Genomic DNA, 15,611 nt, shown 5'->3' on the forward strand with positions numbered 1-15,611 from the left:
CGGCCGTAAGTCTGTGGCCTTATGTCTCGGGTTCCTTCTCTTTGTTTTTCTGTATGCCTGCCTTTATGCAGGTGTCATTATTGTCTTGATGATTCTGTGTGCCTGCCTTTATGTGGCTACTATACTGTTCTGATGTCTCTACTTTGTATGGGGAAATTGTCAGACTTCCAACACTGCTCTTTTTCCCCAGCATTGTTTCGGCCATGTTGTAACCGTTGGCTTTTCCACCCTTGCCCCAGTTCCTGAATAATGACTCAGAGGTTACTATTTATTAATAAATGCCTAGCCTTACTTCCTCCAAGTTTGGGTAGAGAATCCTCCTACCTGGCTAGTTCCCAGAGCCCTCATCTCCCTCCCTCTTTCCCTCCCTCCCCTCCCCCCTTTCTCTCTCACTTTATCTCTCTCTTTCTCACTTTATCTGTCTCTTCTACTCTCCTCTCCTCTCTCTCACTCTCTCACTTTCTTGCTCTCTCTAGCTCTCTACAGGGTGTCCCACCTTCTATTCCTGACCCAGCTTATTGGCCATCAGATTTTTATCAACAGGTGACACTTTTACACAGTACACAGGGATTAGTCCCTATGTCATATGTACTTCTGAAAAGAAAAATAAACTGATTTTTATAGGTATTGCATTGACTCCATTGGAAATATTTTTGCAATTTTTTTACTTTAAAAAATTGTAATTACATCATTTCCTCCTACTCTTCCCTCCCTTCAGCCTCTCTGATGCACCCCTTGCTCTCTTTCAAACTCCTGACCTCTTTTTCCTTAATTGTTGGGGGGGGTATGTGTATGTGTAACAAACTACATAAATACAACCTGCTCAGTTCATATAATGTTCCCTGTGTGTATTGGCTGACCACTTGGTATTGGACAACCAACTGCAGAAAGACCCAGGGAAGGCCATATCTCTAACTCAGTGTACCCTGGTGCCCTTAGTTCTTTGTCTAGGGTTGAGACCCTGAGAGCTTCCCTCCTTCTGTGCTAATGTGTCTTGTTTATGTAGCCATGCAGCTGAGACTTCATGGGCGTGGCCCATCTCTCTGACATTTCCAGGAGACACAGTCTCACAGCTAAGCTTTGTGTTCTTTTGGCTCTTAAGATCTTTCTACCCTTTTGTCCACAACAATCCCTGAGCCTTAGAATTGTGTTGTTGATGTATCTGTTGGGACTGGACGCTGCATATTCTCTTGTTCTCTGAAGCTTGATTGGTTAGGGTTTTCCATAATGGTCTCTTTCAGTTGCGAGGGAATTGTCTTTGATGACAAGTGAGAAGTGCACGAATCTCTGAGTATAAAGAGAAATATTTAGGATGCAGTAAGGGATTGAATTCGTGAGAAGAGTCAGAGTTGAGGATTGACCTCCAAGATCCATGATTCCACTAACCCCGGACAGCTGCCTAGATTTCCAGGACTAAGCATGGGTTCGTGTAGAGCAGGCTTTAGGTTCAATTAGTGAGTTGCTGGTTACCACCACAGTATGTATGCTATTGCTACACTTGAAGGGTTAGTGTGCCACACTGGTTACTGTGGTTCCTAGGCATCCCAGGTGGTTAGGGCTATAGATTGTTTCCCTCTCTTGAGAGTCTGCCTGGTACCCTCTGGGTACCATGAGAGAAAGTCCTGAGAGAGGAGGCTTTCAGGTCAGTTCCAGCTCAGGTCCTCTAGGTCCTGAGTCCAAAGTTCATTTACCTTCATCAGTAGGGCCTTACCTTTAGCTTCTGCCTGTGGGAGGCAGCCAAGGGCAACAAACCGTCTATGTTTTAAGAGTCTCTTGAACACAACCCTGACCCACAACTCAAAAGGGAGTCTCTTGTGCCTGATGTTGGAGTTTTTGTCACAAGGTCTGTGACTCTTCGAGGGAGCTTTATAAGAAAAGGTTGGAAATCTTCATTTAAACTACATATGTATACATATATGTAGACGCATGCATTATCCTAGGTAGAGAGATGATTGCTATGATGCCTTATGGCTGTTCCAGACGTCCTCACTGTTATCTTCCCCCTCCTAATGTGTTGATCTCCCCACACTCTAATTAATGCCCACATCTTCCCCATTTCACCTTCCCAATCACTTCTGCCCTGTGGCTGCCCTCTCCGTTGCTCTCCCACACGCTGAGTCCCCTTTGCTTTCCTGGTTTCTGCACTCACTCTAGGCTGTATGCTCCCATCTAAAGACTCAGAGCTAGACGCAGCAGAGGAGACCGAACAAGCAAGACTTGTTTTTGTTTCTGGACCTAAGTTACCTCACTCAATATATTTTCTAGTCCATCCAGTTGCCTGAAAATTTCAGTTTTATTTTTTTCCTCACAGCTAAATAGTATTCCACAGTGTATATGTACTACATTTTCACTACCCGTTTGCTGAAGGACATTTAGGTTGTTTCTGTGTCCTAGCTGGAGCAACGGGGACCATGACAGAGCAAGCATCTGGGGAGGGAAACGTTGAACCCTTGGGGCGGATGCAGAAGAATGGTATAGCTGGGTCATAGATCTGGTGGGTTTGTTTTTAGCTTTCTGAGAATTTTCCACACGGGCCCTCAGAGTAACTGGACCAATTTGCAATCCCATCAAGAGTGAATGAGGGTTCCCTTCCCCCACACCCCCTCCAGCATGTGTTGCCAGACATTTTGTCGATCTTTTCCGTTCTGACTGGGGGAAGATGAAATCTCAAAGTTGTTTTGATTTATTTTCCTGGCTGCTAGGGACGATGAACACTTTAAAAAAATGTTTCTTAGCTATTTTTCTTTCTTTCTTCTGAGAATTCTCTTTTCCGATCCCAAGGTCATTTTTTAAATGGGCCATTTTATTTGTTCTTGTTTGTTTTATTTTAGGAATTTTTTTTTACATTCAGAATGGATGTAAAACAACAACAACAAAAACAAAAACAACAACAAAAACCAGTCAGCAAAGATATAGGTACCAAATACAGGTCAACCAAGAGGTTAGCTTTAAAAGTGTACCTCAGTCCCATGAGGGACTTAATCTTCTACTTCATTTTAAGCTATGGCCACACAGCTGCTATCCATTATCTTTAGCTTCTGCATCCACAAAGCACAGATGGCTTAGTCTTGCAAAGCCTCAGTTTAAGGACTAGCCCATGTACACATAGGTCATTCTTTATAGCAGGAACCGTTGACCAACGAAGAACAACATGTGGCCTCCACTCAAGGACCATGGCAAACTTCATTCACTGTGTGTGAAATGAGTCTCACACTGTGAAAACATGGCCACTTCAGTACAAGCCAGTTATACTTTAATAATGATTGGTATGCAGCCACATCCCGCCCCTTCACACGCAGCTGAAAAACTCAGGCTGGTGGCAGAGGGGTCCAGATTTGCTACTACTGGGTTTATGGTCCATCAAATGAGGTAGCTAATTGTCACTATGCTCATATATTGAGGAAATTATATATAGACTACTGCAAGAACACAGCAAAAGGAGTGGAGTTTGCCTTTTTCTGTCTCAGTCTCTCGTCATTATGAATCTCTTCCAGTTGCCTACCTCCTCTTCATCTAATTTTGGTGGTTTGGCTAAACTCAGAAATTTGTCCATTGCTTTTAGGGTTTTATCTTTGTTTGTTTTGTTTTGTTTGTTTAATGGAGTAGTACGGGGCTTTTGGTTTGTTTGTTTTTTTAAGATTTCTCTTATAATATTTTAGATTTTATTGGCGTCTGTTGTTATATTTCCATGTTTATTTCTGATTCTGTTAATTTGCCTTGTCCCCTCTTTGTTTCGGTTAGTTGGGCCGAGAGTCTATCAATCTCCTTTATCCTCTCGAAGAATCAGCTCTTACATTGGTTGATTCTTTGTGTTGTTTTCTTCCTTTCTGTTCCTTTTGTCTCTGATTCTTATCATTTATTTCTGTGTATTGAGTTTGGGTTTGGTTCTTGTTTTTCCAAAGTTTCGAGTTGCATCATTAACAGCTCATTTGTTTGTGCTTTCTGATTGTTTTTAGTGTAGGCACTTAAAGCTACTCATTTCACTAATGGAGGATATTTTCACTTTTCTAGAGTCTAGATGATTAAGTGTGAAACTCGTGAAATGTTTTACTTTCCTAATACCATTGCTTGACGGGGCCCCATTAGTTGTTAGTTTAGGATTCAATACTATTTATTTCTGTTTATTCTGTTCATTCCTTATTTTAAAATTACTTTGAGAAAAGGTCCCTCTGTGTGCTACAAGATTCAATTTGAACTTACTATGTACCCTAACCTGGCCTCAAACTCGTGGTCCCCCTGCATCATTGCCCTGCATTGCTGCTGCAGTTGCAGGCATGCACTGTCAGAGCCATGCACTCTCTTTGAACACTATGCTCTGTGCAGTGAGGCTTCCTGAAGCTTCTCGACGTGCTCTCTGCAGTCCCTCTGGCCTGACTCCTCCTGCCTTCCTCCCCACCCGTCCTCAGGCTCTGACTCTCTCTCTCTCTCTTTTTTTTCCTAGGTAGATACTTGGAGCTACAAAATTCCCTCTTAGGGCTGGTTTTAATGTGTCTCAGATTGTGTGTGTGTGTGTGTGTGTGTGTGTGTTTGTGTGGGTGTGTGTGTGTGTGTGTTTGTGTGTGAGTGTGTTTGTGGGGGGGGGTTTGTGTGTGTGTGGGTGTGTGTTTGTGTGTGTTTGTGTGTGTGTGTGTTTGTGTGTGTGTTTGTGTGTGTGTGTGTTTGTGTGTGTGTGTGTGTTTGTGTGTGTGTGTGTGTGTTTGTGTGGGGGTGGTGTGGTGAGTATGTATGTGGTGTGAGTGTGTGTGGCCTGTGTATGGTATGACGTGTGTGTGTCTGTCTCTGTGTGTGTGTCCGTGGTATGTGGGGTGGGTAGGTGGTATGTGTGTGTGTGGTGTGTTTGTGTGTGTGTCTGTGATAGGTGGGGTATGTGGGTGTTGTGTGGTATATGTGTATGTGTTTATGATATGTGGGGTGGTGGGAAGTGTGTTTGGTGTGTGTGGGGTGTGTGGTATGTGTGGTGTGGCCTGTGTGTGGTGTGCTGTGTGTGTGTGTATGATGTAATGTGCATGTGTGGTATTTGGTGTATGTGTGGTATGTGTGTGTGTGTGTGTGTAGTGTGTGCATATATGTGTGGTGGTCTCATTTTCATTTACTTTGATTCCTACCCGTTGATTCTCAGACTACACAATACAGGTCTCCTCCTCTGTGATGTTTCTGTGGTTGATGGTATTCTTCGGTGACAGATAATTTGTTGTAGACATTTGAGATCTCTTAACACATCCTGAATTCTCCTGTTTCCCAATATACACCAAAAATTGTGATTGTGAGGTCCTGAGCTAGTCTCTAAGATCTCCAGCTCTGCTGGACTTCCACTCCCACTGGCCTTTTCTAGGGAGAGCATATGTTGGTGGCGTGTGATCTCCTGCAGGTCCTGAGGCTGTTGGAATCGACTCTTCTGTTAGGTTTTTCTGAGGGAATTCAGAATCATCATTTGATTTTGATTTTTAAGCCAGCCAGAGAGTTTCTGTCTCTTGAGATAGAAATAAAGCTGTTTCATATGCTTGATTTCATACCTTAGATTACGTTTATACTTATGTTAATTTTATTTTGTCAGTAGTTCTGATCTTTTTCCTTTGTCCGGTTTTCCTATCCAGTTTTCTAACTTGTTGCTTCTTTAGATAGGATCAAACGTGTCTGGGTGTTCTTGTCTCTATTTCCCATCAACCTCCACGGGCTGGAATTACCTTTTGGGCTTGTTTATGAGTTTTCCATCTTTCTGACTGCAGTGATTCAAGTCACTTCCTCCAGAGGCAGAGGGTGTAGCTTATCGTGGGCACATGCGAGGGTGAATGAGCTCTGGGTTAAATCCGAGGCTCTGTGTTGACAGACATTCCCTAGAACATACTCAGTCTTGCCCTGGTTCAGACTTACTGCCATGAGGCTATCCATTCTGTTTCTCTTCCTGCTAAAGTGAGATCTGTTTTTGTGAGGTTGAAATCTGTGTAGCATAGAAGAGGTCAGAGGCGTTACGTGCATCCGTGGTGTTGCACCGCCACCACCATGCACTTGCAGAACCTTTTCCCAGGCAGTAAGGCTTCGTGTGCACTAGCAAAGCCTCCACGCTACCCTCCCCTTCCAGCCATGGCAACCTTTCTAAGAGTTTATCCATTCTAGGCACCTTGCACATCTGGAATCATAACTATTGCTCTCTCTCTCTCGCTCTCTCTCTCTCTCTGTCTGGTGTATCTATGTTAGGATATCATCATCCATGTTGAAGCGTGTATCCAAATTTCCATTCCTTTGTGTGGTCTGTTGGCAGTACTTTGTAGTTCTCCATTGATCTGTTGGGTTTCTCCCCTGTGGACTATGGTTAGAGCATAACTGTGCTCACCAGATTGGAGCTACTGCTTGGGTAGCTCATTTCCGATCTTTGAGGTATATACGTAGAATTTCAGGATCATAGAATTTGACATTTAACATTTGGAGGAACTTCTCTACAGTTTCCCACAACAATGTCTATATCTGTTTAGACTGTAGCAAGGGCGTATTGGATTCTAATATCCTTACCAACACAAATCCAGGCCAGTGAGCACAAGGTAATCTCTTGTGATTTTGATTGGGTTTCCTAATTGTCAGTGATTTTAAGCATCTTTTCTTTTCTTTTTTTTTTAAGATTTATTTTATTTATCTCAGTACACTTTAGCCATCTTCAGACACACTGGAAGAGGCCATTGGATCCCATTATAGATGGTTGTAAACCACCATGTGGTTGCTGGGAATTGAACTCAGGACATCTGGAAGAGCAACCAATGCTCTTAATTGCTGAGCCATCTCTCCAGCCCTTAAGCATCTTTTCTTATACTTATCATCCACCTGTATGCCTTTGGAGAAAGGGCCAGTCAAATTGTTTTCATTCCCTATTTGTGTGCGTGTGTTTGGGTGTGGATGTGGATGTGTGTCAGGGTCCATGGTCAGAGGTCAGAGGACAACCTTGGATAATTGTCCTCAGGTACCTTGCACCTTTTTATGTGTAACAAGGTCTTTTACTGGCCAGAAATCTGAGCATGTAGGCCAGGTTAGCTGGCCTGCGAGCATCCAGGGGTCTGTTTCACCCTCCTATTTGTGTCATCATTGAGAGTGCAGATATGCTGTAGCCATGCCTGGCTGCTATGTGCGTTCTGATGGCTCAAACGCAGGTCTTCACACTTACAAGCTGAACACTGCTGACTGAGCCTCATCTCAGCCCTTCCTCCATTTTTTAACTTACTTTGTTTGTTCTCTTTCTTCTTTCCTTCCTCTCTCTCTCTTTTCCTTCCTTCCTTCCTTCCCTTCTTCCTTCCTTTCTCTCTTTCTCTCGTTCTCTCTTTCTTACTGTTATATGAATTCTTTATATATTTTCATATTAAATAGTAAAATAAATGATTTCAAAAATAAATTTCCCTCCCATTTCTCATTCTAGAGACAGGAAGATCTTTTCTAGAAAGGAATCAGACGATGATGAACTTGTTGTTTCGAGTTTAACTGTTCCTTCTTTTCAAAGCTCACAACCCAAACTAGAAACCGATGTTAAAGAGGTGAGGTGCGCCTCAAAACCACTAACATAAATTTTGATACAAGATGAATAGCAAGTTTCAGAGTTAAACATTCAGTTAACAATTTCTTGCCACACACACACACACACACATGCGCATATATGTGCCACCTTCTCCCATTGTAAAAAGTTGCAATAATGCCTTCCAAATTGCCCACTAATACTAATTTCACATTTCATTTTTTGGCATGTAAATATGGTTACAGTTTATAATACTACCCGACCTCTATCACCACCAGTTAATCGTTCTGTTATATTCTGTTCTTGCCTTGTGGACATATTTGCTACATTAGACTTTTAACAGTCATCGTGTGGCAATGGATTTGAAGAAAACCTATGCTCCAATATTTGAGGTCAGCCTCTGTCTGAGAATTCCCACCATGAATGACTCTCCAGAGGACCTGGAAGGGAATAATCAGAAGTCCGAGAACCGTGAAGAGTCTCTGCTGTGTGATGAGGAGGAACTGGAGAACCGAAAAAGAACTTTAAGTGAAGCCATGCTCAGCCAGTACAACCAGCCGAGCAAGTTTGGCGCCCTCCTGAAACGCATCCTTTCAGGTGAGGCCGGGGGCAGCAGGTGGCAGCTGGTCGTAAAGAAAGAAATTTAGGATTATGCCATGTTTGTTAGTTATGCCACGTTAGCAGACTCGCTAAGGGGAGCAATGACAGACCACAAACCACCTTGTGGTACATGCAAGAGGTAATATCATTCACTGTGAACCACCTACAGTGTCACCCTGGCCTTCTGGGCTTTCATTTTCAGGATGAGTGGCACCTAGAACGGCTGCTAAAAGCCCAGGAGTGCCACCTGGTGGTAGAATATGTGCCTAGCGTATGTGAGGCCCACAGGCAAGGAAAAGTCACAACAGTCTGGGACTCTACTCCAGATGTCCTATCAGAGTCTGGGGTACGCTGCTGGAATTCCCCTTCCAGCCAGGCTCAGCGATTGATTCTCAGGTTATTTAGAAAATACTGATATAGATTAAGTTGTTGTCTTGCATTTTAAACTGTTAATAAATTTTTACTTTGTCTTTGTTTCAATAAATTCGAATAGACTCAGGACTCCAGCTTGAGTCTGATCAAGAACGCTTCTATAATAAGTACGTATGGACCATTTTATAAGCATCTGTGTTCTGTTGGGTACTGCGATCCCTTGAATGTACTCTTATTTATTGTTTTCTCTTAGATTTTTTGAATTCCCAACAAACCTCTTTATGGAACCCAACAGACTGGACTTTTCGACACAATTCCAAAATATGATAGCAGCTATAGAAAAGTATGTCAGTAAGTAGCTGAAAGGCTTCGTGCCTTCTATGCAATCTCTTTTAAATCAATATCTAAGATTATATGACAGTGTTCATCCCCCACAGTAAGTTTTAGAAAAAAATTTAAGCTAGTAGGATCCTTAGCAGCTCAGTTGTCTTGTGACAGTGTGCTGAATTCATTTGCTGTAGATCTGCTCCACAGCCTTCCATGCTTTAGCAAGGTGCACTTGTTCCCTGTCCCTGCCCCCCAGGAATTTCTCACCTGGACTTAACTGCTTATCTATAGAAATAATAGACGTGGATCATTCTCTACTAATGCTTTTTTAAATTTTGGGTAGAGACTCATTATGAGGACGTAGGTCCTCTGGCATTCTTTCCATAGATTTTTTTTTTTTGCCACTTAGATTTTCTTTCTTTTTTTCTTTTCTTTTTAGATTTAAGTTTCTTGGGTTAAAAACATGTGATTGCTCTCATGTCTTTTTTTTTTCTCAGTATAAAATGATTTTGTCATGTGATTGTTTTGAAATTTTCATTATAAAATAATTCAAGGCTTCTGTGAACATCACTTGCACATGCTTGTCACGTGCTTTCACTACCCATGCTGTGGTCGTCAAAACCACACACCCAACCGTATCCTGGGGCCATTGAATCAACAGAACCGATTGATTCTTGGAGCTGCTTCCTGCCTGTCTGCTTTCTATTCCATGATCTGGAGTCCAGACTCACATGTCACACTCAGTTCACTGGACCCTTGGGTCTTTCCATCTATGACAGCTCCTTTTCTTCACTTTTGTGACCTTAAGGGATTTTTAAAAATAAATGTACTAGTTATCTGTGGGGGCGGGGGGGGGGCAGCCCCAGTGTGGGGTATTTCTTCTTTCTTGTCAGTTCTTGAGGCAGCGGAGGGGGAAGAGCATAGGCGGAAGGTAAGGCTTTGTCTTAAGAGTTTCTGGGGAAAGACTTTGTCTTACGAGAAATTTAAGGCTGCTGTATAATAAAAAGTTTACTTATCCAAGTCTAAGTTACTGTGCTGCTGTAGCTGACCTGCCTTCTGTGATCCTCTGAGGCCAGAAATGGCAGTCTCTGGCACTTAGCACCTCATCCTAACACAGCAGGAGATTAAGTAAAGGATTCATTGCTAGAAGAGCCTCTCCCTATTGTCCAGATGCCTCTTGCTTGTCAGGTTAGGGGGAAGTTTGGAGCAATAAACTTCTACTGAACCAGGAGAAGAGAATAACACTCGCAGAAGCAAAAACTTTATTATATGCATAATCTCACACAAATTCATATTCAGCTTCATTCATGCTCATTTACTCATTTTCATTCAAACCCAGTTGGGCCCGGCTTGCATGCATTCTCACAATTACATACTTATACACATACACACACACACACACACACACACACGTATACATTCTCACAATTACATACACACACATCCATACTTACATACGCATATGGAGCAAAAGACCAAGCACTGGTGCAGAAAGAACTCACTCATTCTGGATGAAAAATGTGCTCCAATCTTTATTACATAGAGAAAGAAAAGGCTTCTACCCTTTTAACACTAAATGAATTAAACCCATGTTTGTAAGAAAAAAAAAGTTTTGTTTCTTTTAATAAGACTAAACCTGCCTTGACCTTACCATGAGACCTGTTCTGTCCCATGGTAAGGAGAAGCCTGCCTGCCCCTTCGGCTCTCCGTGACATCTATTTTCCTCTTTCCCTCTGCATTCTGCACATTGCTCTCTTAGTATTTTATGTTATCTATAATTTCTAAGTTACTCCACTCTGCATTCTCCTTCTAATCTAAAAAATGTTCTGTCTAAAACTTCTCCTCAGCTCAGTTCCTCTCACCTCCGTTCCTCTCACCCCAGTCTCTCAGTTCTGACACTTCTCTTTGTCCTCCGCTCTTAAACATCATTCAGAACACATGATCACATGTTACAAAGTTCATCACAAGTTCATACAAAAAATCAAATCATAAATTGAGATAGAAGTTTACAACAGAGAATGTTTACATGCATATCCATTAGGAGTGATTAGCGAGCTAAACATCCATCACCTGTCTCAGCTCCACAGGTTCACTGAAGGTTTAAAATCGTAACTAAGTTATTAGTGAAGTTTTGTGTATATATAAACCCAGTTGATATTTTATCTTCTGTTCTAGCACCTATAATAAATTGTTAGTTCCCTTTTAATAACCTTTGGTTAATTGTTTTACAACCCCTTGGAATGTGCTCTGAGTAGGAGAAGGTCTGGTTACCATCTTAAGAGCAATTAACTGGTGACACTTGGGAGACTGGCAGAGTTCTCATTGCAGCTTTGACTATCAGAAAAGGACTTAATAGCAGTCACATTATAAAAGAGCTTAACAATCACAGATATAATTTTAGAAATTCTTATAGGATCATCACTAAGACTTAAGTCATCTATTTGTCTATATAGCATCACTACAAGACAGTACATCTTCATGGATCTGCAGAGATCTGCTCCAAAGGGGGTGTGCTTCTACTTAGTGATTGATATATATGTTTAATAATAACAGGAAACGCATATTAATAGCAGGAATCTTTCCTAAAATTAGTCCCTCACAGCCTTGCTTATTGAGGGCTCACCTGTCGCAGATTATATAATAATCTAAGGCAGGCCACTTCAGGATGATCACCTGCTAGTTATTAGCTTGTCCCATGTGGGTCCTGACAGTTATCCCGTAGAATATATTAGTTTGGCTTCTCTGCTGTAGTCACGAGATGAGCGTGAGGCACTTGCTCCATTTGGGGCATGAATGTTGTAGCAGTCAGACAATCCTCTCACTGCCTTTGGCCGAGAGCATGTGAAGTCGAACATCTTGTTACTAGCAATGATAATTACATGACTTGGCTATGGTAGTCCTGCCAAAAGTCGTAAAAGAAATGCAAATATGGGGGTTTTTTGCTGAAAATAAAAACCCAAGTCCATTAATTTTAGCATTTGTTAGTGGAAAATCCTGCACCATGGACTGTGGAGATGAGAGTTTCTGTTCCTCTAACTCCTTACACATTTGTCACCTGAGATTCATCTGCTTTTAAATTATTATTTGTATAAATGCATGTATACAGGTGAGCATATCTGTGGTATATGTTTAATTGTATTGAATTCTTAGATTATATTTTCTGTATAGCAGGATGACTTTTTATTCTCACCTGCAGCGTGTGAAGCTTTCTGGGTTTCCCCAACATTGGTGGGAAATGCTATATTGTTAACTTTTAAAAATTCCTTTACCTGTTGCCACGAGGAGGCCCATTTTGGAATGTTCTGTCTCACTAGGAATTGATAGACGGTTCGGACTTCCTTGCCTGAGTTCTCCATCTATGCGTCAGGTGTTTAAGGCACTTTGATGAGGGTCTACTTGCTGCTGAGAGAGGTCTTTCAAGTGTTGTAGTCAAGTCTGTTATCAGCTGGGGGGCTTGCAGACGTTCGTTCTCCTCCTTAGGTCCTCATTCTCTTCACCAGTGCGAAGCCCCCCGGGTGTGAACCCCAGCACATCAATCAACTTCTACCACGCCTTCTGCTTTTGACTTTGTATGTGGGACTTTCTCAATTAAGAGCCACACTATTTTCTTCCAGAAGTTCATCCATTTGTATTCTGTGTTTCTCTTCATCTTGAGTTTATTTGTGTAAGTCATAAAATATAAGTCAATGTGGGAAGCCACATGTGCCGTTGCAGGGTGGTGCTGGCTACCATTGGCCACCAAGAATACATAGGCAGTAAAGTTCTTTTTGCCAAGATGAGGTTTTGAGAATTAACCAAAATTAGCCAATCAGATGAGAGAGAAGTTAACCAATCAGATGTAGGCATGCAAATGAAGTGGTAAGCATAACCCAAGCACAACCAATCCGGGTGTGAGACACGCCTCTCCTAGGCCTATATAAGCAGCACCAGTTCTGGGCTTGGGGTCTCTTCACCTCTACAATCAGATCTCCCAATAAACGTGTGCAGAAGTATCCTGTTGCAGCATCGTTCTTCCTGGCCAGTCGGGTGCGCAGAAGAAGTCAAAGTTTCTTCTCTTGGTTGGGGGTGAAGGGATGTGACCATAGACATCTGACCTGTCAACTCCTTTCCAATACCAGTCTGTTTTTGTTGTATCTCTGTGCTCTAGATGGAACAACACTCTCCACACAGAGGACAGGATTCTCTGGCTCTGTTTTTAGGATGGCGCCTCCTACCCCAAGTATTATCTGTGATAGTTCCTTCTGTTTATAATGTTAAATGCAAACCTTTGTGCATGCTTATAAGTGCCCCCATCGATACAGAATAGTGTCTGCTCATTAAGTCACTCAGCGTCAGCTTTTAACAGGCCTAGATGCTATGGCTGATTTTTAAAGTGTTGCATCTGAAAATCCTAACTGTTCAATGTCCTGTTCCAGCCACAATCATCCCTTTTCACCAAGATCCTCGCCTGTCTATCCTTGTTGATTTGGTTTCAGTTCCGGATTTATCTAATGAGACAAAAACAAAAAGTGTAGTCAAATATAAGAAGCAGACCCGATGGCCGGATTTCTATGTCCTCTTTGACACAGACACTGACTACCAGAACAAAGTAAGTTTCGAGATCGGACATCTCGGAAGTGGCTGGTAAGGGAACAGAACCCTAGTGCAATTACTGCATGAACGTGATGCATGGAAACCTTCAGAGCATCCTAGCATCGTTCCAGTTTGTCTCTCCTGTGGTCTCTGGGCTCCACTTACCACGGTTTTCACGTTTCCACTGTGGAAATGAGTTTTCTTCCCTGCGGTTCTTTTATGACTTTGGTTTGCCAAGATGTTGGTTTGCCATTTGCCAGCCCTTCCCTAACCACTTAAATGCATTTTTTTGTTGTTGTTGTCCAAATTCACAGTAGAATATAACTATCTCAGCTTGTGTCCGAACTCTGTCCTAACCAGATAAACTACATCTTAGGAACTAAGTGAAATCAGAAATACACAGGCCCAGCCTGCTCTGGGACTGTGTGAGGAGAAAGTCGGACAACAGGCAGTGAGCTAGATGGTTGGTCTCTCTAGGACATAGTTCAAAATAATACCTTGATTACAAATTAAATATCTGAGTAACCTTTGCATGAAAGTCATGTTATCTATGTTTCTTAGTCTTGTTTCCAACATATGGCAATATTTAATTCCAGTTCTAAGCAGAATGAATTGTACAAAGACCATCATTTGACAGTAACCACCAGCTTGCCCAACAATGCAAATAAAAGCTTTTAGTAAGGCTTCTATTTCCAGGTGGAACATGCTCACCATCTTGACATTTTCATTCACAGATTGTGACTCTGCTGACTATTATTGGTAATTCAGTGGGCTTGGTTAGCGACTACAGCTGCAGGTTTCTGAAATATTGTTACATAGTAGAGAAGGCCAAAGTCATGACTACAAAACTGCCATTCATGACGAACTTAACATCCATTGAGTTTAAAAGTATAATACATAAATTCAGAAGCTACCTAAAGCAGATCGTGACCATGACTATTGAGATGCGTATTGGAATTTTTTGTGTGAAAAGCCTGGATTATCAATTAGCATGCTTACCATATATTGATGGCATCATACAAATGAGCTGCAACCTGTTAAAATGCACCATTGAGGAAAAAAGTGCAAATCTATTAGAAGTAAGTCTTTATATTTTCCCTCTTTTTTTGTTGAATTAATTATTAATGAATCCCAGCTCGGGGTCACTTCCCGCCTCAAACATTTATATTCCCAAGTGAGACACACATACACAGCCTTTATATTTTTATATGCCTTAAGCAGCACAATAGCTGGCCTCCATGCTGCGAGAAGCTGCCCCAACCTGCAGGGCTTGTTTAAACAACAGGGTTCTCAAGGGAAGGGAGCTACAACAACAAATTTTGGGATTAGAAGACACAAAAGAAGGACGCAAGACAAAAATTCTGTTCAAGCCTCATTTGCTCAGGGGAGATGGGGGGCTTTTTAAAGCTGAAAACCGCAAACAGAATTTGCTCAGGTACACAGGTCAAACCACAGTGCTAGGTAACACGCGAAGGTCAAAGGAATGTCGCCATTGTAAAAGGTCCAGAAAGAAGCGCCCTCATTGTACAGGGAAAGGAACATTGTAAATGTCCTGAGTCAATTACAAAACGGAAGCAAGATAGTGGAAGAAGCAAAAGAGTGTTAGATAATGGCCCTGGGACAAGATTCCAGAGGCTTCCGGGGGACCTCAACAAGAACCTCCTCTGCCAGTAATTCCTAGTTACCACTTATTAATTCTTATGTTCCATCTTGGTTACTCTTCACTCCAATTAGCCATCTGGGCGCTCTCCTTGCTTCTCTACCCCACGGTAGACTCTGTCTCTCCTCTCCCCACACTCTCCTAAACCATCTCCCCTTCCTCTCCTCCCATCCCAAGCCCAGGAAATGCTATCGCCTCTGTCTGTCCTCCCCAGCTCTGAGCTGCTGCCTTCTTTATTTACCAATCAGAACTAACTGAGGGCAGGTTCCCAGAAGCTACGTGCAGACCCGCTCATGCAAACAGTTTTTTGGGGGAGCATAGTTAGCATTCATAATACAAGCAGCTACACCTTTTCATAAGAAAATTTCAGATTAGACTATTACTTGATGATATACAATCAAAAATACATATAAGTATTATCCTCAGAAAATCCCAAAGTATTATGATTACATTTGTTTTTAGTCTTTATCTGTGTATAAGTGCATTTCTGTATGTGAATGTGACACATACATTTGCCATGACATGTGGAGGTCAAAAGGCAAACTTCAGGAGTTGTTTGACACAGTGTCTCTTGTTTGTATCACATAA

The 15,611-nt window shown here is 42.0% G+C and overlaps 1 protein-coding gene across 1 annotated transcript in view; it reads left to right on the forward strand.

Moving 5' to 3' along the window:
* The window catches only part of Dnah14 (dynein axonemal heavy chain 14), a 258,755-nt gene that overhangs the window by 35,827 nt on the left and 207,317 nt on the right, over window positions 1-15,611 (forward strand). Inside the window, exons 12-17 of the mRNA XM_021185047.2 lie at window positions 7,400-7,514; window positions 7,825-8,089; window positions 8,586-8,631; window positions 8,718-8,815; window positions 13,207-13,379; window positions 14,098-14,442. Coding sequence (XP_021040706.1) covers window positions 7,400-7,514; window positions 7,825-8,089; window positions 8,586-8,631; window positions 8,718-8,815; window positions 13,207-13,379; window positions 14,098-14,442 — 1,042 coding nt within the window. The remainder of the gene's footprint in view (window positions 1-7,399; window positions 7,515-7,824; window positions 8,090-8,585; window positions 8,632-8,717; window positions 8,816-13,206; window positions 13,380-14,097; window positions 14,443-15,611) is intronic.

Source organism: Mus caroli, unplaced genomic scaffold (assembly GCF_978045245.1).
Source record: "Mus caroli unplaced genomic scaffold, Mus_caroli_1 scaffold_1, whole genome shotgun sequence".
NCBI classification, from domain to species: Eukaryota; Metazoa; Chordata; class Mammalia; order Rodentia; family Muridae; genus Mus; species Mus caroli.